The sequence below is a fragment of the Mus musculus genome, chromosome 15 (assembly GCF_000001635.26).
Source record: "Mus musculus strain C57BL/6J chromosome 15, GRCm38.p6 C57BL/6J".
Lineage (NCBI taxonomy): Eukaryota > Metazoa > Chordata > Mammalia > Rodentia > Muridae > Mus > Mus musculus.
Genome location: NC_000081.6, coordinates 11,063,678 through 11,086,764, shown reverse-complemented (window position 1 = coordinate 11,086,764; position 23,087 = coordinate 11,063,678). Strand labels below are relative to the sequence as shown.

At 43.1% G+C, this 23,087-nt stretch overlaps 1 protein-coding gene across 1 annotated transcript in view; it reads right to left on the bottom strand.

The window, feature by feature from the left end:
- Window positions 1-21,992, bottom strand: part of Adamts12 (a disintegrin-like and metallopeptidase (reprolysin type) with thrombospondin type 1 motif, 12) — a 284,460-nt gene extending 262,468 nt beyond the window's left edge. Inside the window, exons 1-2 of the mRNA NM_175501.3 lie at window positions 21,608-21,992; window positions 14,899-15,266 (exon numbers count right to left, since the gene is read on the bottom strand). Coding sequence (NP_780710.2) covers window positions 14,899-15,266; window positions 21,608-21,734 — 495 coding nt within the window. The 5' untranslated portion in view covers window positions 21,735-21,992. The remainder of the gene's footprint in view (window positions 1-14,898; window positions 15,267-21,607) is intronic.
- Between the last annotated feature and the right edge of the window lie 1,095 nt (window positions 21,993-23,087).

Sequence of the window (23,087 nt, the reverse complement as noted above, 5' to 3'; positions counted from 1 at the left end):
TCTTTACATGGATGCTAGGGATGCAAACTCCAGTCATCATGCGTCTATACCAAGTACTTTACCAACTAGAACAGCTCCCCAGTCCCCTGACTCTTTAGATCACACTGAATCACTAAGATTCTTCTGGTGTGACTTAGATTCTAAATATACCTCAAAGATTCATTCATGGGCCGAAGGCTTTGCTTTCCCTCACCCTGAGAAAATACCTGAGACAATCCATTTGGAGGAAGGACCCATCGATTTAGCTAATGGTTTCAGCTCATGGTCAGCCTCCCCCACTGCCTTGGGTCCTAGGCAAAGTGCAATAGCATGGTAGAAGCATAAGATGGTAGAGGTTTCGTGGGTAGTGATAACCAGTCAACAGAGAGAGAGAGAGGATACCACATACATCCTTTGAAGCACACTTCTAGAGAGTAACCTGCTTTGTGTAGCTAGGTCCTACTTCCTAAAAGTCCACTCAGTATTGAATTGTCAATGAACTAACCCATGAATCCACTACAGTGCATAAGGATCGCCAAACTTTCAGAAATATAATTCGCCAATAAGATGCAATGAACAGAAAGGTAAAATAAAATAGCATTGGTACCTCTGGGTCAGTGGGTCAGTGGGTCAGTGATTCTTGCATCCTTATAGAAATCACCTGGGATCTTGTTAAAGTGTAAGTCTGAGTCAGAAGGTAGATACAACCATAGAATGTGCATTTCTCACAAGCTCCCATGAGATGCCCATCTGTCTAATCCATGGGCCACAAGGACCTGGTTCACCTAAAGTAACAAACGCCACAGAGGCTTTTGTATGGGGTAACGGCATTAGTATAAAATCTAGCTAAGTCCTGAGCTCTGTTCCTGACTTCCAAATCCATGGGACTTATTTCATATAGGTTGTCTGATCAAAAATAACTACTCCTGTGGCCACTAAAAGATGACCTCCCACAAGTAACTACAACTTTTTAGTATAAATTACATAGAACTTAAAGCTCAATCCTCTTGCTTGTCCATTTTCCCAAATCCCGACTAATAAATGTCAGTCAGAGGAGAAGGAACTAGCTTTTCCTAAGATTTAAGCTCCCGGAACCCATGATTCACATGGTGGCAAAAAGAATGGAGATAATAAGGCAAGAATATTTAGAGGACACTCTGGGCTCCCAGTCTTCAGTTTCTGGGAAGAAAACAGCTATGATAGACTCTGGAGCAGAGGCGTCCACGAGAAGGGAGTCATGTCCGGCTGTATGATAAATCTGTATAAACATTTAAACAAGGTTGTTAGCCCCATAATAGGGTATCTGGCCTCCTATGTCCCATATTAACAAAGGCTCTTTCTCAATTCTTCCTGCAGATGCCAGGACCCAGGCAGAGGAGAAAACAATGCCCCCTCTCCATTTCCTGGTATTGTGGGTCTCTCCCTCCCACTGCCAGTCCATCATGGTAGGAACCTACAAGGTGAAAGGATGAATGAAAAAGTAACAAACAAGAAAGAGAGGTGGGGCTCACTGTGTTTAGGAGCCTGCCCCACAAAGCACCCACAGTGAAGCTAGGAATTTCCACCAGCCAGACGCTCAGTCTAATGTCTCATGTCTGAGTAAGCATGGGCTTGAACAGACAACCCCAAAGGTCAGAAGTCAGGGGACATTCCTCAGCCAGAAGCAGAGGCAGGGGATAAACAGAGCCATTTGTTCCCCTTCCCCTGGGAAGATATAATGACCTCTGACACTCAGGCAACCACTACTCAGATGAGTTTTTAAAAATATGAACCCCCCCCCACATTTGTGTTCAGGTATCAGACGAGATTAAAATATGAACCCCCACATTTGTGTTCAGGAGCCAAGCAAGAAGCCTGGAGGGGTGAGTTTCCCACACTCCTCAGCTTCATCTGTCCTCATCTGGAGTTCCAGAACAAGAACTCAGAAATATTACCACATTCTTTCTGTGTGTGGTAAAGGAGCCAGTGGGGGTTTTACAACTGGCCCGAACTGGACTGCCTTTGAGGGTGTTCATAGTCTCAAACATCACTCCTCTAGCTACACTATCCAACACAGGACCCCAGTATTTAAATGCCACGAATCCTCACTCAGCATTAACACAGCAAGAGAATGCTTAATGCTTGCCTTGGGGGAAGTTAGGATCTAACAAGTTTAAAGTGTTCAAAATGTAGCAGCATTGGCCTCACTAATTGAAAGCTTGTTCCTTAGAACCTGCTAGACTATTCCACAGCTCCATGGCCTCCTGGATCATATGGAAAGGAGAGCTAAATTTCTTTTCAAAGCACACATTTCATTTGTTTCCATGACAGAAACGACACTCTTTAGCAGCAGCGACCTGGCAGACGGGAACAAAGGCTGCCTTCCTAAGTGATTCCTGAGTATGAATTTCAGCAGGGATGTGTCACTTCCTCAGCTGCTTGGACGATCCACAGTGATTTTTTTCTATAAACTTAAACAATACGAGCCTTTATATAGCTGCTCCAAGTCGTTACTTACTTAGGATCAAAAATAAAGAGCCCAACATTTCAGAAAATAGATTCACTCTTTATCTTGAATAAAGTGAGTTATTGGAGAGGGGAACTAGTGAGTGTTTTCTTTTTCAGCACATTGGAAACAGTCTATATGATTTAATACACACACATACACACACACACTACTCATACATACACACTATACATGCATGCATACAAACTACACATAATACATACTACACAAACACACACTACATACACACATACACTACACATACATACACACAACACATATATACACACTACACATAATACACACTACACAGACACACATACTACACACATGCTTTATACATACACATGCACACACTATACATACATAACACTACACATAATCCACACTACACAAACACACATACTACACACACTACATACACACGCAATACACACACCATACACATACATTACACATACACACACTGCACATACACATACTACACAATACACATACGCACATCTCCTCCTCCTCCTCCTCTTCCTCCACTTCTTCCTCCTTCCACTATTATGTGAAAATAAATGATTCAGGCTTTGGAAAGCATGCCGATGATGGATTGTTCTGTGTTCAGGTGATTATCATCTCAGAACCACAAAGCTGAGCTCAGAGAGTGTGACAGCAACAATTCATGGTTGAAAACTACAAGAAATCACTGGAGTGAAGGAGGTAGAGGCCAATTTAAAAGGTTCATCTATTAATAAATGAGTTTTTTTAATTAGATATTTTCTTCATTTACATTTCAAATGCTATCCCGAAAATCCCCTCTACCCTCCCCCTGCCCTGCTCCCCAACCCACCCACTCCCACTTCCTGGCCCTGGCATTCCCCTGTACTGGGTCATATAATCTTAGCAAGACCAATGGCCTCTGACCGCAGGCAAGATGAGTACGCGGTAGGTACATGTGGTACTGTGTTTTCCTTCTACCCCTATGAAAACCTCTTTAAACTTCTTCCTGACGCTTAGAGTTGGGACTCTGCAGTTCTTTGAAGGCAATGGCTGGACTGGTCTCAGAACTGTAAAGGTGATTGATAACTATCCCCTTCTTGAGTCATCGCCATCATCATCAATCACAGTGGAATAAATGCACTGTGCACTTAAAGCCATGAGCTGAAAAGGGCCACAGAGCAGCAGCAACAGCCTGGCGTTACCATGGCTACTGGATGTAGCAAAGGGACCAGCTGCACTGTGGTAGTGCACCGAGCCACAGTTTAGGAAGACAAGGAAATGTAATCTGATGTTGAAACTACACCTCTGAAGGTCTGCCATATAAAGGCTCATCCATTCAACCATAAATTACTGAATGTATTCATATTACTGTATTACTACTGTATCATGGAACATATTTAGATACATGTGAACATGACAAGGTAAAGGAGTCAGTGAAGTGAAATGAAACAAAATATCAGGGTTTTCAGAGCCAGGGCAATGGTTTGATACACATAGTCTTAGGATAACCTGAATTTAGTGTCCAGATCCTACGAGGAGGTAGAAAAGAACAGAGAGAACAAATTCTTAAGAGTTGTCCTCTCACCTTCAAGAATACCACGGTACGAATGTGCCTGCACACACACACACACACACACACACACACACACACACACACGCGCGCGCGCGCGCGCGCGTGCGCGCCTAAATAAACAAATAATAAATTTGTAAAGAAATAAAAAAAAGTTTCTCTTTAAAGTGAAATACTTAGCGTAAGTGAATACTGGAGAAGTTCACTGCAGTCTGGATGTGGAAAAAAGACTTTAAGCTGAAGGCATAAGGATAAGGAAAGTAACTAAATAGAAATAATAGAAATCAGCACAGTGCTCTAGGTCAAGAGACGAGCATACCCAAAGGCCAGGAGGCTGAGGCTGGAGTGCGCTTGGTACATTTGAGAAGCAGGGAAAGGGCATTGTTCAGAAGGAAAGTATATCAGACAGAAGGCTGGCAATGGGCAGTGCCAGGCCAGAGAGCACCTGGAACTCTGAACAGGGAGTACGATTTCACTTTCTTTGGCCAGCAGAAGACTTTAATTGAGCTAGTACTGCTGCATGTGAAAGACAAGGCTGACCACCAAGGGAAATGGCATGCAAAGAATTGGGAGGAGAGTCAAGGACAGCACTGGCAATGTCAGAGTTGGGTCCAGATGAGAGAAGGTGATAACTAGGACCAGGAAGGCTTCTCACCCTCAGACTCCTGACATCTTGGGCACCTGATATTCTGTAAAGAAGGCAACATCCTCGGTCTCTTCTCACCAAACAGTAGACATGCCATTCCCTCCTTTCCAGTTATGGCAATCAAAACCAATTCTCCAGATATCACCAGACATCCCCTGGAGTGCCAAACTATCCCCTTTGAGAATAAGGGAGCTGACGTGTTAGCTGAGCTGGTGACAAAAATTTAGATTCTGAATGTGTTTTAAGACAAAGTTGACAGGGTTCGCTGGCAAGAAAAGATGTAGAATGTGAGAGAAAAGAGGAGTCAATGATAAGATGTCCCCAGGGGCTCGAGGCTGGCCTACTGAAGGGTGGAGGTGACAAGTACAGGGATGAGAAAACTGAAAGAGTGAAGATTAACTATAGGTTAGAGTATGTGGGATTTAGGGTCCCTAGTAAGTTTCTATACAGCAAGGTTCTGAGGAAGTGTCAGGGCTGGTTGCTGAACTTCAAAGGTATGCATACATCTATATAAAAACAGATTTGGGATAGGTGTGATCACTAGATGACAAATACAATGCATACATAGATGACAGGTGACATCTGAGAGTAGGACTAGAGAACAAGAGTATCACAGGAACACTTGGGGGACTTCTGCAGCTAAGTGTATGGTAAGAAGCAAAAGACACTGAGACTCACAGCTGGAGGGAAATCATAATGTTACAGCATTTTTACACAAAGAGAAAACACATTTCAATTAACAATAACTAACTATGAAATGAAGCAGAGAGGCATCAGGTTTGATGAGAATGGAAGAAAGCACTAGCAACAGAAACTTCACTAGAAACTTTTAAAAAGCAGTCTTTGTGGCAACAATCTGGATAGAGACACCCAACTATTCTTAATAAGCCAATAAGTGAGCCACAGTACCTTCCTTAAATGTTTTAAAACTATGTGGGGCAAGGAAAGATTGCTAATATGGTTACCCATGCTTCCTACAGAAGAATGGCTTGCACAGGGCTAGTTAGGATTCAAGCAGTGACCAAACAGAACATTCTCTATACAGTTTTCCAAATAAGTTGCCAGTTTGAAAATCTGTAATGCTGGCGGTTATCATGTAGAAGAATGCGAATTGATCCATTCTTATCTCCTTACACTAAGCTCAAGTCTAAATGGATCAAGGAACTCCACATAAAACCAGAGACACTAAAATTCATAGAGGAGAAAGTAGGGAAAAGCCTCGAAGATATGGGTACAGGGGAAAAATTCCTGAAAAGAACAGCAATGGCTTGTGCTGTAAGATCAAGGATTGACAAATGGGACCTCATGAAACTGCAAAGTTTCTACAAAGCAAAAGACACCGTCAATAAGACAAAAAGACCACCAACAGACTGGGAAAGGATCTTTACCTATCCTAAATCAGATAGGGGACTAATATCCAATATATATAAAGAACTCAAGAAGGTGGACTCCAGAAAATCAAATAACCCCATTAAAAATGGGGCTCAGAGCTAAACAAAGAATTCTCACCTGAGGAATACCGAATGGCTGAGATGCACCTAAAAAAAATGTTCAACATCCTTAATCATCAGGGAAATGCAAATCAAAACAACCCTGAGATTCCACCTCACACCAGTCAGAATGGCTAAGATCAAAAATTCAGGTGACAGCAGATGCTGGCGAGGATGTGGAGAAAGAGGAACATTCCTCCATTGTTGGAGGGATTGCAAGCTGGTACAACCACTCTGGAAATCAGTCTGGTGTTTCCTCAGAAAATTGGACATAGTACTACCAGAAGATCCAGCAATGGACATATACCCAGAAGCTGTTCCAACCTGTAATAAGGACACATGCTCCACTATGTTCATAGCCTTATTTATAATAGCCAGAAGCTGGAAAGAACCCAGATGTCCCTCAACAAAGGAATGGATACAGAAAATGTGGTACACTTACACAATGGATTACTACTCAGCTATTAAAAACAATGAATTTATGAAATTCTTAGTCAAATGGATGAATCTGGAGGGCATCATCCTGAGTGAGGTAACCCAATCACAAAAGAACTCACATGATATGCACTCACAGATAAGTGGATATTAGCCTAGAAACTTAGAATGCACAAGATACAATTTGCAAAACACATGAAACTCAAGAAGAAGGAAGACAAAAGTGTGGATACTTCATCCCTCCTAAGAATGGGAAACAAAATACCTGTCTTAGTCAGGGTTTCTCTTCCTGCACAAACATCATGACCAAGAAGCAATCTGAAGAGGAAAGGGTTTATTCGGCTTACACTTCCATACTGCTGTTCATCACCAAAGGAAGTCAGGACTGGAACTCAAGCAGGTCAGGAAGCAGGAGCTGATGCAGAGGCCATGGAGGGATGTTCTTTACTGGCTTGCCTCCCCTGGCTTGCTCAGCCTGCTCTCTTATAGAACCAAGACTACCAGCCCAGAGATGGTCCCACCCACAAGGGGCCTTTCCCCCTTGATCACTAATTGAGAAAATGCCTGACAGTTGTATCTCATGGAGGCATTTCCTCAACTGAAGCTCCTTTCTCTGTGATAACTCCAGCTGTGTCAAGTTGACACAAAACTAGCCAGTACAATACCCATGTAAGGAGTTACAGAGACAAACTTTGGAGATGAGACAGAAGGAACGACCATGCAGAGACTGCCCCATCTGGGGATCCATACCATGCATACCAAATGCAGACACAATTGCATATGCCAGCAAGATTTTGAAAAGGACCCTGATATAGGTGACTCTTGTGAGGCTATGCCAGTGTCTGGCAAATACAGAAGTGGATGCTCAGAGTCATCTATTGAATGGAACACACGGCTCCCAATGGAGGAGCTAGAGAAAGTACCCAAGAACCAAAAGTGTCTGTAACCCTACAGGAACAGCAATATGAACTAACCAGTACCCCCAGAACTTGTGTCTCTAGCTGCATATGTAGCAGAAGATGGCATAGTCAGCCATTATTGGTAAGAGAGGCCCTTGGTCTTGCAAAGATTATATGCCCCAATACAGGGGAATACCAAGGCCAGGAAGTGGAAGTGAGTGGGTTGGAGAACAGGGTGGGGGGAGGGACTTTTGGGATACAATTTGAATTGTAAATGAAGAAAATATCTAATAAAAATTTGAGAAAAAAAAAAAGAAAATCTGTAAGGCAAGAGTTAAATGAAAAGGGGTGCTTAGCTTCTTCAAACTGAACAGAAACCACTGTTCACCCTAGCAAGGCACAAGAACTAGTGAACATCACAACAGGCCCTTCTCCAAGCAGGCCCTGAATCGAGCATCCAAGTCTCTCTTGTGACTAAATGCAGCCATTCCAACAGGCTTACCGTGTCGCAAAGGGAGAGGCAAAGAGGTTTCGATGAGAGATAGTTCTCCTTCTCCCACAACAATTTAGAATCTGAACACTCTCCAAGACTAAATAAAAGATAAATGTGACTGAACAAACTAATAGAATAATTTTGCAAGCGTTTATTGGATGTTTTCCCCCAGTATACTCTAACTCAAAGGAAAAGGGGGGAAAACTAGAAAGCAATTAATTTTCTCTGCTTGAGAGCTTCATTTTCCATCCACCTAATTTCCCCATAGGGAGGAAATGCCTAGTAGCCAACACGCCCAAGCAACCCAACAGGAGATCAGAATATTAGGGTATGAAATTCTCCAAGAGTAAATTTAATGAAGGTTATTTTTAAAAAGAGTAATTGGCTGGGAAGTATCCTGTGAGAAATGTCATTGCGGTGTATTCATAATCCCTTCCAGGAAAGCTATAAAACTCTCCGCATGGGAGAGTGCAGAAGGCCAGTGGTGAGGGAGCTCTTGTCAACTAGACGATCTGGAAAGATGTTGTGGATGGAAGCAGACGCCCTGGAGCTGCTGCTGATCAAGTATATGAAAGAGAAGAGGAAATAACTCACTCAGTGTATCACCTGAGGGAATTGAGTTTCCTTACTGACATTGGTCTGCACAGTGACTTTATTTTATTATTTTATGTATAGTACTAAAATCACAGGCAACAAAAGAAACTGCACAAGTGCATAAAACCAAAGGCTACAACAGCAACAACAACAAAACCCAACACACTTGAGAGGCCCTGTGGGGTAGGAGAAAACATTTGAATATCACCTGTCTAGTAAGGTGTTAAAACTGAAACAGAATGAACACAGAACACAACAACAGCAAAAATTTAATAAGCAAAGAATTGAAAAAGTGTTTTTGTAAACAAAAAAAAATTTAAAGTAAGGGCCAATGAGTATACAAAAAGGTATTCAATTTCACTAAATACCAGAGAAATGTAAATAGATGGATGATATAATCACATATGTGTGTGTATATATATATGTGTACACATATATATACACATATATATATACACACATATACATATAGTTATAGTTTTCCTTTTAGGAAATCTTGAAGGAGATATATACTATATACATATATATGCACATATACACACATATATATAATATATAGACACATACACACACACACACACACACACACACACACATATATATATATATATATATATATATATATATATATATATATATGGAGATTCCTCAAAAAGTAAAATATAACTACTATGTGATTCAGCAATTCCACATCTGGGTATATAGCCAAAGGAATTGAAATTACTATTCACGACATTCGATATATGGAAGGAAGTCAAATCCCCAAGCATGAATAACAGACAGACAAGCCAACCCTTGGTATCAAGAACCCCCAGCCTGAAGAGATAACAAGGTACATGGTGCCCTGGGCTGCTACAAACAGTTTCTATTTAAACTAGATGCATAAATATCGGGCTAAGCTCCTGAAAACTATACAAAGCTCCTGAAAAAAGATGGAATGTCTTAATAGGGTTGAAAATACCATTCAAGTCCAGAAGAACTCAACTCAGCTAGTATGTGATTTCTCCCCAAGTTCATAGACAGGCTCAGAATAATTTCTGTCAAAATCACATTAAGTTTAGATAGACAACATTTTTCTAAAATTTCTATGGAACTAGAATCATTAAACATATATGCAAAAAAATGAGATGAAATAGAAGCAACCAGTCCACCTGATTTCAGAGGAATAAAAAATACACACACACACACACAAAATCTTGTACATGGTATAGTGTTGATGAGAATGTAAATTAGAATGACCAATATGAAAGTGGTATGGAGATTCCTCAATAACGAAAGTATAATTACTACAGCCACCATAATGGAAAATGTAGGCTATTAGAGCTAAACTTAGAAAAAGACTCAGACATTTGCCCAGGTAATTTTTGTAAAAGCAGGAAAGCAATTTAATGGAGGAAATACAAACTTTCACTAAATAGTTTTGGAGAATTAAATAAATTCTGATTAGGTAAACAAACAAGAGGGTGTTAGGGGAGTGGGACAAAAGAAAAAGAGGAGACTGGGGCAAGAAGTAGTAAGGGAAAAGAAGAGAATCTCTTAAGTATCTATGTAGCATACTAGAAGGAAGTAGACGGGGCAGAGGATTTAAGCATAATTATAAAAGGGTACATAGGAGGGATTGGAGAGACAGGGTGAATTACTTAATAAGGCAGGAAAAATGGTTTTACCTACAAAAGAGAAGAGGGAATTCTTATGATGGAAATACTTGACACATTTACTGCATAGATGTCAAAATTCTGTGATTTTGCAAGATGGTTGCTATTAGAGGAAAGGAGGCGTAGGGTGTGCAGCATTCTTCTGTATTCCTGCAACTGTGCACGAATCTACACCTAACCTGAAATTAAAACTTGACTCAAAAAAAAAAAAAAACCAACTAGGAAATAGTTGGTTCCTATTTTAGTACACATTTTAATCTAAACCAGCAAGCAAACCTCAGGGTACCAAAAGAGAAAAGAAAACAGAAGGCTGGCTGAATGGAAGTCACAGCTGGGTGGCCCTAGGGAGACCCTCCATCAGCTCTTCCCCAGCAAGGGCTGGAATGGAGACAAGAATTGATTGAGCCAAGACCAGCACTCAATTTAATAAGACTGTATGGAAGAATGGCTGAGATCAAGAGTTAAATAACATGTTTCAGTTAGGGGAAGAACATGTTTAGTGGCCAAGATACTAAGGAAAACAGATGAGTAAACTCAGAGGTTGGTAGAGTAGACTGCCCCATAAGATCACGCACGTGGTTCTGGGTGGTGTAGGGGGAGGAATCTAACCCTTTTACTCCAGTGCAGAAATATGAACCGAAATACAACAGACTCACTTGATGCTAATCCCTTAAGGCCCCTGCCAGCAGCAAACCCCAAACCATGTCCACTGGGATTTGAACTCTTACTGAGGCTTCATTCAGACTATAACTGGTTCAAAGATTTGCTTTCTGGATCAAACAGCTCAGAATAGAACAAATCCACTAAGCGTTTCAAGCAAAACAAACCCCACCATTTCACAGCTTCTGGACAGTTTGTGTACACTGGGTGGGTCATTATGATAGACAGATTCTACTCAGCAGAGGATGTGGATTAACTCTGTCTGGATTCAGCTTCCAGGGTGAATAGGATAGGATGTTACATGAGGAGAGCAGGCCCACAGCCCACTGTGAGTGACATTCTGAGGGTCTTCACTTTGAAACCATTTAGCCCTGCTCCAGAGCAGATTAAGAAATCTCGTAGACAACTTCAAGAAAAGCAGCCTCCCAGCCCTATACAGAAGACCACGCCTGAGCAAAAACACATGATCACTGAGGTCCTGGCGCAAGAAGCAGATATTCTGGTTCCCATGTTTAGTTTCTGTTAGTGTGATAAAACAATGTCCAAAACCAACTTGGAGAAGAAATGGCTTCCCACATGACAGACTGCCATCAAGGGAAGCCAGGGCAGGAGTAAGGAACATGGAGGCAGTAACAGAAGGAGAGACAGTGGTGAAATGTTGCTTAATGGGCTGTCCCTCGTGGCTTGCTCAGGACTACCTATCCAGAGAGACTACCAGCAGTGGGCTGGGCCCTCCTGCATCATCCAACGATCATTCAAATACCCGACAGAGATTCCCATAGGCCAGTCTGATAGGAAGCAATTATTCAAATGAGGCTCCCCCTACTCTTGTATCCTTAGTTTTTGTAGTACTGATGAAAGTTAACTGGCACACCATGAAAGTGGCCCATTCCTAAGAAAGGCTTCCCAAATGCCAATTCTGCCCCTGGAGTGGTATATTCTATTTCTTTCACCCCATAAATGGTAACTCTCAGTGTGGCAGTCATTGCTGGAACCAAGAGAAGACAGATTCCAGGTATGTGGTCAAGTAAAGTCAGACCCAAGTCCACCCCACTTCCTTTCGGCCAGGATCACTGTAAGTGGACGTTGATAATCCTGTCACCTTATCTCACAGAATTAAAGCCAGCTGGTGGTGTGTTTACCAAAGGGAAATATTTACTTGGCTTTTGGTATCTTTTTATTGTCACCTGTTAATTGCTAAGTTGTATGTGAGAATTTTCAAAACAATACGATTAGAGTATTTCTAATAACACTACTCAAATGATTTGGCTCTAAAGTTAAAAGTTTTGTTTTTAGGACTATCACTTTGGCCGCCTGTATTTAGAATGAACCTGAAATCTTATTTTGAAAATGCCCATAAGCAGTATTTAGTCACTGCTCCTTAAACACTTAGAAAGTGAAGAGGTTGTAGCATTTTATCCCTAAGGCAGGAATAAGGCTCAGTAAGCAATTTCCCTTGAAAGCCATGGGACAACTTCTTTACTGCTGGCCAATATTGCTAATTAAGACCCATTCTCTAGGTAACAGCTCTTGACTACCCTCTCCTGGGAAGCTTTTCAAAAGCCAGGAGCCTGACTCCACTATCAGATCAATCAAATCACAACACTTCACAAATTGCCAGGCAACAGACACATTTTACCTTTTTCATGAATATTTTGTCAGCATACAAAGAAAGGTGACCTTTTCCTCCATATCATAAGAGCCCTTGGGTGATCCTAACATTGACCCAGGGCTCAGAACAAATGCTCCAGACAAAGGTTCTCAGATCTCCACGAACATGAGTCCCAGAAAAACAGGTTAGTGATGTACTTCAAAGAGGGAAATCTGTGGTGTTTAGTCATGTGACATGTTGCTTGCCCAGAGTGTGTAGACAGAGAGGTCTAACTTATGTAGAACAGAAGTTCTCAGTGAAGGGGTAGTAACAGAAAGACAGAAAAAATGCTTTCTTCGAGAATTCGGATATCCAGGTGTTTTTGTTTAGCAAACCTCGGAGCTACCAAAACACTCAAGCCTCTGAGACGTCCTCTTCTTTTGAGGAATCTTCATGAAATAACAGGTCACCTCAGTGTGTCACCCCTGCTCTGAGACTGTTTTACCACTGTCTCCAATTTATAGATGAGAAGAGGAGGAGGAGGAGAAGGGGAAGGAGGATGGAGAAGGAATGGGAGGAGAACGGAGAGGAGGATGAGAACAAAGAAGAAGGGGGAAGAAGAAGAAGAAGAAGAAGAAGAAGAAGAAGAAGAAGAAGAAGAAGAAGAAGAAGAAGAAGAAGAAGAGGAGGAGGAGGAGGAGGAGGAGGAGGAGGAGGAGGAGGAGGAGGAACGGGAACAAGAAGAACAAGAACAAGAATAACAAGAAGAAGAACAAGGACAAGAAGAAGAAGAAAAAGAAGAACAAGGACAAGAAGAAGAAGAAAAAGAAGAACAAGGACAAGAAGAAGAAGAGGAGGAGGAGGAGGAGGAGGAGAAGAGGAAGAAGAAGAAGAAGAGGAGGAGGAGAACAACAACAACGAGAAGGAGAAGGAGAAGAAGAAGAAGAACAACAACAACAACAACAACAAGAGGAACAAGAATAAGAACAAGGACAAGAAGAACAAGGACAAGAAGAAGAAGAAAAACAAGAACAAGAAGAACAAGGACAAGAAGAACAGGACAAGAAGAAGAACAAGAAGAACAAAAACAAAAGAAGAACAAGAAGACCAACAACACTGATGACAACAACAACAACAACAGAAGAAGAATCTACTGACAACCCAGGTCCCCACAGGAAGTCTCATGTCTGTGTGCATATAAGCAACTAGGCATATACTGTGAGTGCTGGTGGCCCCTCCACTTGGCCTGAGGGAAACCTCTGCAAACCTCAGCATGATTCCTAAGCCATTTCTCATGCAGTACAGTAGCTTGTTCAGCTGTCACCATGGTTGCAGCTAGAAGTAAGGGGGTAAAGGGATCAATCTTTTACAATCTTATATTTTTCTACCAGTATTAGAGATTGAACCCAGGGCCTCAAGCATGCTAGGCCAGTACTCTACTGTGTGACCCCACAGCACCAACAATGTGTAAATAAAGGTTCAGATTTCAAAAAACAAATTTTGTCTCATTTGGAGATGCAGTGTATAATAATAGAGATGTACACTTACATTAACCAGTACAAGAAACCTATACAGCACTTCCAAGCTTCCTCACATGTTCACTCACAAAAAGATGGAGGGCTTTACACAAGACACATCACAAACCATGCATTTTCGTATGTTAAAAGAAGGGGGTAGGAGATAAACTTCACTGAATATAGTTATTTACTAAACATTCTTCTAAGAGTTAGCTGTATATTAATTCCAAGGCAGAAAGGCAGATGGTACTTTCAGCTTTCAGAGCCATATGATCCCTATCCCCACAGCTCACTTATGCTGTGTAGTTTAAAAGTGGACACAGATCTCATGTAAACAGTTGGATAAAATGTGTTTCAATAAAACTTTATTAAAACAACATATTGTGGCATTGGTTCCAATCTCTGCTCTGAGCCTGTGTTCTTATTGCCTCCATTTTACAGATGGAAACAAAACAAAACGAAACAAAACACAAGTCTGATGGCCAAGTCTCTATACTCAACTGTTACATCCTAACAGCCACAAGCCAGTATTAGTAACATTCTGGCTCAGTGGGAATCAGAGTTTCCTAATTCAAGGTGAGACAGAGTGTATCAACCAAGCAGGTAACCCTTAGGGCTTCCCCAGAGACTAAAGACCAACTCAAACCCACTTCTGTTTTTCCTGCTTTGTTCCAAGTTGTTCTCTCTGCCTCTTCAGAACCTCTGTCCCCCCTTATTCTCTGCACCTCATAAATGATTTTATCAGCATCTACTTTCTCCCAACTCCTTTGGAGGCCAGGGCTGTCCCCACCACAGGGCTCAATTAGCATATGTCCAGTCCCCTGGGAACCTGTTACTATTGGGTTTACAGGATAAGTCATGGGGCAGAAAAGGGAGATGAAGGGCCAGATACTCACCAGTCCTTGGCAGGCACTGAGAGCTGCTGTCCCGATCCCGACTGTGGTGCCCTGCTGCAGAACTGTGCCCCTGAGATGGCAGGGCTGGCCTGAGGAAGCCACCATCTTAACATGGGAAAGGTTCCCATATCTCTTCTCCACGACATAGCCGTTGGAAAGAAATTCCCAGTTGACCGTCAGATTGAAAAACAGGTCTTTTTCTTCATGCGAAATTCTGTAGTACAGCTGGTCCCCAGAACCACCTGCAGCTCTCTTCTTCCTGCTGCTAGTGACAGGGTGATGCAGGCCATAGGACAGAACATGGCCACCAGCATCGACTTGGACTGGACTCACTATGTGGTATTCTGGCAGGGACTTGATAAAATGTTCTGAAAGAAAAGAAAACAGAAGAAAAGTCAGAGACCCAGGCTGAGCAGACGCAAGACAAACCCACACCCATTGGGGGCTGAGACTGCAACTTGCAAAACCACCTCTGACTTAAAGCTTAGAGGCTGCTTCCACCCCATGAACACTGTCAACATGAAACTCTCTGAGCATCTAACATGTGCCTGGCTTCTGTCCTCAGTGTGTGTGGCAGTCTGAGTTGACCCACCGTAGAACTGTGGATATCAGCCACTCTATCACTCAAGATGAGCTTCATTTAATTCAAGAGGAATATTCTGAGGAAAGAAGTTGGGATCAACATGCCAAATAGGACATTGCCTGTTAACTGATGTGAACTACAGATCTTAGCAGTGCTCACGCCCTCAAGCACTTCCAGCTCCGAATATCAGGTCACAAAATATTCTAAATACACATCACACATGATCCTTGATAATCCTCGACAAGCCTCACACCTATGACAGCATCAGGGTGGCCTGTGATGTAGCAGGGTTCATACAAGGATCTGGGGTTTTTAAATACACTTAGTATATATGATGAGGAAACAATGCGGGGAGGGGGAGAGACCGATGGAAGATTCATTACATTGTTAATATTATTCTCACGATTATAAAGTCTTTTGCATTCCATCAAAATCCCATTTATGCTTTAAGATCAAAGCATGAAATTCCAAGCACTGGGTATGGTGACCCTACAGAGGATGAACTAGAAGATGGAGAATTTGAGACAATTCTGAATTACACAGCGAGACCCTACCTCAGAGGAAAAGACAGAGAGTCTAACTATCCTCCATTCTCCTAAAACCCCTGACAACTGAAGTTCTATCTCCTTACTCTCAAGGCTCAGTCCCTTACTGGATTTCCATACTGCCTTTTCTTTGTTATTTTATGTGTTCGCTGATACTTTCCGAGGCAGAACCTGAACATCACAGGCTGCCTGTCACACTGAAGAGTCAGTGAATAGTCACAGTAATGGTCACTGAAAGAACTGGACTTGATGGGAGTCAACAAGAAGACTTACCTCACAAACAAATCCCTTCAAACCTAATTTTTTTGGACCTATTCTTCTCAGACTTCAGTGAAATATGGGTCAGAGCACAGACTGCCTGCTTTCAGGAAGTAACCAAGAATCTTAACTTTTTATGTGTAAAACATCCAGGTCTGTTCTAACTGCAACACTTAAGCACAAACCACACAGGGACAAATCTTATAAATAATATTTAATGAAAATCAAGAAAAGTTCACACAGGGCTACTGGTATTAATGGAACACACACACACACACACACACACACACACACACACATGCTAATCCCCACACACATGAACACTATTAAGTTTCCCAAAACATATGCAAACTAAAACTACATATGGAACTCGTTTGAAGGGGGAATGATAACAGAAAGAAAGAAAGAGAGAAAGAAAGAAAGAAAGAAAGAAAGAAAGAAAGAAAGAAAGAAAGAAAGAAAGAAAGAAAGAAAGAAAGAAAGAGGGGGAAGGGAGGGAGGGAAGGAGGGAGAGAGAGAGAGAGAGCAAGAAAGGAAGGAAGGAAGGAAGGAAGGAAGGAAGGAAGGAAGGAAGGAAGGAAAATAGAAATGGGAAAAACCATTGTCAACAATGAATGGTGATTGCGCAGTGCTCTATGAACTGAGTGGTGTGAGCATCTGTCCTCACGTACACACTACTTCCCATTCGCTCCTCCACAAACATCTGGACCAATCCAGGATTGGCACTTTCCTGCCCTTCCACATTCAGACCTGGGTTAAGAGCAGAATAACCAGGTAGGCTGAGATAGATAGAGCTGAAGCATCCCTGCCCATTGCTCTTAACTACGGTTACTTTAGCAAAGGCTAGCGCACTGGGGAACAGCATGAGGAAAAAAAGAGAAGGTCAGACTCAGCTGGCTGTAACTGTCATCTGGCATTAGTGCCCAGATATAGTCACTATAAAGATACTGACCACTTCTCTCAAAACAAGTTCCCTGGGGGAGGGGCACTAGGGAGGCAGTTCAGTTAGTTGAGCGCAGAAAGACCCAACTTCAACCTCTAGCATCTATGTAAAATTTCTGGTATGGTGGTGTCCACTTACCACCCTAGCGCTGGGGAGGAAGGGACCTGAAGGCCACTGGGGTTCTTAGGAAACCTTAATTGATGAGGTATGGTCCAACAAAAGATGCTGCCGTGAGTCGGATGTATGCTCTTTGCTGTATACATCAGCCAGCTCAGGTATTTTGTGACAGAAACAGAAAGGGAGGGATAAACTTTCCTTGCCTTCTCCTTTCATCTAAGACAAAAGGGGGAGGCTTGGATTTACACCCTGTGAAATCAGAGTACAGAACTCACTTCTAAGATCTGTCCACACTGCCTCTGGGGCAAATATTCACTTGGTATCATTAAGACTGGGAGAAGGGTAGGACACTGAGAGAATAGAACTATAGCTCAGCCTACATAGGGATTTGTGGGAAATGATAAGCCTTGATTAAAATTAGATTTGAAAAGCTAAACTACAAGCTTCAATTACTTGAAATGTATAGTGTGAAAAAAATTCTTCACGAGAAGCTCCGAGAGCACCCTGTGGGTATACCCCATTGTGAAAAGACAGAACACCACATAGACAATTGCCTTCAGCTTAGGAAAATTTGGATGATGTGAGAATGTTCACCTGTTCCCCATGAAGTTTAGGTTAAATCTGTACATTGATTTATGGACTAACCCATGAGTGAGTGCATTATCTCTGCTTGACAACCAAGCTTATCTTTTCTCTACAGCTCCAATTTTGTTGTGACTGCTGCTTATTTATCTTCAATTATTTCTATTAATAGTAGTTGAGTGTCTTAGACTCTTTATTAAAAAGCTGGTAAAATACTGTAATAGAGGCTTATTTCCGTAATTACCTTCCACAGGTTGGTCTCGCTGTACAACCATCTTATTATAGAAAGCAATGAGTCCTCTTGAAACTGTAAAATATACCATAGGAGGCTCCCTTTGCTCGGCAACCACATAATAATGCATGTACTGAGCAGATAATTTATTATAAACTACACAAAGTGACATAACCATGAAATTATTCCCTACAATAACAGCACTAGAGTAATTGCCTTCTTGTAGATTTGTTTCCACATAGCAGAAATGAACTATAATAGATTTTTCTCCATGATTGTCTATAAGTTTATATGTGCCCAGGGCCCATCTCCAACATGAGATAAAGTACATGCCCTACAGATGTCACAACATCACAGAGAGCAACACAGAACACGGAAGTGACTGGTGGCTTGAAGACAGCATAGATGGCTTTTGATCAACAGAGCCTTATTTCTGGTTTCCCACTCTATAATGTTACGAAGGCAATTAACTTTGAATTCTGATCCTTTCTTGGGTGAGATATATTGGGCGTGCTACTTTTGTGGATCTTGGCAGAAGGAGTGAGATCTAGAAGCCAGTCAGCCACATGATCTCAAGGGTGACCACCCATGCACAGCAGCACAGCTCTGCTAAGCTATGATGTGGCGCATGTTGGGTGTGTTAAGGGGTATTTTAGACAACAGCATTTTCAACTTCTGACCACATCACATGTCGGGAAGCATCCGTACGGATAAAACTAAATCCGGGGGCCCTTGTTGGTTGTGTAAGAGAGGAAACATGTTGTTTGCAAAACCAAGAGTCTTATTATGTTGATATTTGGTCGTAAATCAAGAAACACTGGAGAAGTCACAACACATCCTTACACCCACTGACTGATGTGGGAAAAGAGTGCTGCAGAATTAGCTGTCTGTCCTGGAAAGGATTAGGATTGTCATCACACTCTTTCTGGGTACCAAAACCTTTATTCATTTATGCCTTTGTGACGCTGGAGCCCAGGGTCTCACACATGCTCAGCAGGTGCTCCAGGACTGAACTACAAAGCCCAGCCCAGAACTAAAGTCATGATTCTGTGCAAGCTTGAGAACTAGAAAGATCATGCAAGGTTAACTAGTGTGCAGACCCCTTTGCAACTGTGAGCTGCTCGAAGAATCCCTCTAGCCTCCTGGCTAAGTTGAATTTTGTGATTGTTCAATACGTACATGTAAATGCACCTGGTTTGTGAAAATAAGGATGGGGCGGGGGAATCATCTCTGAATTTGCAACTCTGAATATTTAGAGGTTGGGTGCAATTCAAAACTCCTGTTTTGAATTAGAAGGTGGTCTTGGGGTACAACCCAGGTTTACTCCCTGGAAGCTTTAGAATGTCTTGCCATGATTCCTCACCTCTCTGGCTCTCCTCCAGTCCTGTCCTATTTCTACTCTCCTCTCTTCTCCCCTTTTCTCTCCTCTCTTCTCCTCCCCCTCCTCTTTCTCCCCTCCTCTCTAGCTCTTCTTCCCTTACCTCCCCTCTCCTCCCCTCCCCTATTCTTTCTTCTCTCTCTTCCCTTCTCCTTTTCCCTCCTCTTTCTCCTCTCCTCTCTAGCTCTCCCCTTCCTTCCCCTCCCTTCTCCTCACTTTCCCTCCCTTCCCTCCCCTCCCCTGCCCCTCAGTGGAAATCCACAGAGAAATTTCTTCTTCTCTTAAAGAATCAACCACTTGTAAGTGTATTAATGAAGACTGATGGAAAGATTAATGCTTTTAAAAACTGAAGGCATTTTTAAATCGAAATACATCTGCATGATTAATAAGTTTAGTGGACTTTAAAGCTACTTTTGAATATCAATTACTCTCAGCATATCCCCCAAAGGTCACTAGGGAAAAGAGTCACAGCCCACTTTCCAGAGCAACAAGGCAGGCCCAGCAGTGTCTGCTGTACACCAGGATGAATTTTCCCTTACAAATATGCGAAGCAAGCAGAGCTGGAAAGCTCACCCAGGAGAATGTGTCTTTGAAGGAAATCATCTCCGCATGCCCAGGGAAGTGCTGGTGGGCTTTGTTTGTGCTGCCCCAGAACAGGGACCTTTCACAAAGGCACTGTTTTTCAAAGAACAACAAAAGCTGCTATTTTAAACTTGGGGGCTTGAGATGGTATCTGGACCATTTACACAAACAAGTGCTGGCTGATTGACATCTAACCCCAGTGTTTGCCTACTCTGGCTTCCAAGTAAAGCAAAGGGAGAGAGGGATTTTCATCTGGTTGCTCTCTAAGCCACCGCAGAGGAATTCTTAGGCAGCATTTCACTTTGCAGCGTGGGCAAAACACACTGCTAGCAATCCCTTAAACGTGGACAAGTGCGTGTATGCATGTGAGTGTGTGTGTGTGTGTGTGTGTGTGTGTGTGTGTGTGTGCGCGCGCGCGCGCGCGCGCGCACATTATCCCTGCTATTGCTATCATTCTATGGCTGCATGATTTTAAGTAGGATACCTGGCTCAAGAATGTGCTTCATAGTTAAGCTCATAAGGTCCCCAAGTTCCAGTGTCCCCATTTGTAAACTAGGCATGGTAGCCATAGTACCAGAACCCCAGAAGGACATTGTCAGTAGTGGGAGGGGCTGGCAGGCCATCCCGGAGCTCATACACTCCCCATCTCTCCAAGCCTCCCAGCCCCCCTGCTCTGACAACACCTTGAAGTTGTAGTCCTCTCTGAACATGAAACTCTTCTAGGTTCAATTTCAAACAAACAAACAAACAAAGGCAACGGCACCACTTTGGCCTGGGCATTACGGATGAAGATGATGACGACCCCACAACAATACTAATAGGAGGAGTGAATTCCAATATAAACCATCTTCACGGTCTCCCAGTGCTTTCTTTCAGAATACACGCATGCGTCACTAAATTTAGACAGAGAAAAGTCTTTTTTTTTTTTTTTTTTCGAGACAGGGTTTCTCTGTGTAGCCCTGGCTGTCCTGGAACTCTGCAAAGCAAGACAGACAACCGGGAGTCCCCAGGAGGCAAATTTCTCCCCAGTAGGAATGTCATTTGAAAAAAACAAAACCCTAAATCTTTCCAGGAAACCAAAACACAGCCAAGTGTGCTCAGCAGGAGGCCAGAATAAAATTTCTACCTTCCAGACTTAAAATGAAGTTTTAAATGAAGGAAACATTTGCCATGACTGTCCGTGACCAGCTGGGTCTCTTTATTAAAAATAATTTCCCATGTCACAGTCTGCAAAGGGGGGAAGCGGAAAGTGGAGGGGAGGGGCTCGGGGAGCGAGCGTACTCTTGGGTCTTTCCAAGCAGGGTGTCACCCCTGAGTGTGCACCCTTAAGCCCTAGGAGAGAAGGAAATCCGAGCCTGAGCACACAGCAGTTTTCCTTAGACAGGCCAGAAGGCTTAGAGTTCAGCCCTGCCTGGTGGGGGAAGGGAACAGACCAAGTTCCACTGTCCTACTCCACTGTTAGAAAAACAAATAAAGAAAAGCCACTAACCTTGCCTCGGGTCTGGGAAGCGAACCGGCCAGGGCTGAGTTTGTCTCCCGTGGCAAAAAGCCCCAAAATTAATAAGCTGAGCCACGATCGAGAGCTTGGCCAGCCAGCTCCCCCGAGCACATGGCATGGTTCAGTTGTTGGGGAGAAGAAAAGTTTTAAAAGTTTTAGCTCTCAGCTGCAGATATCCAGTCCTCGCCTGTGTCCGCACAGAAAGACGCCCGAGAACATGGTCCAAGCATGGGAAGGGAGCGGCCCGCAAGCTGACCAGGAGGCTCTAGTGGCTTTTTGAAGCCGATGGGACCAGAGAGCTTTTATTCTCTCCCTGTCCTGAAAGGGGAGTGAATGAGCTGACAGCTTCTTCTTCCTGCGGGCCAGAGCATGGACTGGGTCAGAGCCAAGGGGCTCAGCCCACCCCAGATCCCCACCCCTCTGCTTCCCCACCCGACAGGCCTCCAGCCAGCTAACACATTTTCCTTGGGGACGCCCTCCTCCCTCAAGCTCCTCCCTCCGGGCTCAGAGCCTGGGCATGCGGGCCAAATAGGGGAGACCCTAGACAGCTGGCCAGGAAGAAACTAGAGTAAGAGCCGTCAGAGGCTCCTAGGACAACACGCCCCCCCCCCCATCTCCTTTACACAGGATGAAATGTACTTACAAATAGTGAGTTATGGGCCAGAGGGGACCCTACTCAGCATCCTTCTTAGCTCCTCCCAGACCCTGAATGTACCCTATTCTGTCAAGACTCCCCACCCTCTAGCAACCTCTGTGCTCTTCTTCCAGGGCAGGCTAAGATTTCCACTTAACAACTAATAAGCAATTTTTTTCTCTTTGCCAAGTCACACAGGAAATGATCCAAGCTAATCTGCTGTCTTGACCCTGGACAAGTCTCTTCCTCTGCAGGAAGGGGTACGTGGATCAAATGCTTGAGAGGCCTTCTGTGGCTATAGGTCAGTGCCTGCTTTCTTTTCAAATCCTACCCTCTCTCTGTAATACCTCCACCAGCAGCACACTAGCAACATGCAGAAAGATTTCAGCCCCAACAGGGGAAGGCCTTGAGCATAGGCAGTGGCAGCTGCAGCAGTGTGTGTGTGTGTGTGTGTGTGTGTGTGTGTGTGTGTGTGTGTGTGTGTGTATGAGTGTGTGTGTGTATATGTGTGTGTATGAGTGTGTGTGTGTATGTGTGTGTGGTGTGTATGTGTGTGTGTGTGGTGTGTGTGTGTGTATGTGTGTGTATGTGTGTGGTGTGTGTGTATGTATGTGTGTGTGGTGTGTGTATGTGTGTGTGTGGTGTGTATGTGTATGTATGTGTGTATGTGTGTGTGTATGTGTGTGTATGTGTGTGTGTGTATGTGTGTGTGTGGTGTGTGTGTGTGTATGTGTGTGTGTATGTGTGTGTATGTGTGTGGTGTGTGTGTGTATATGTGTGTATGTGTGTGTGTGGTGTGTGTGTGGTGTGTGTGTGTATATGTGTGTGTGTATGTGT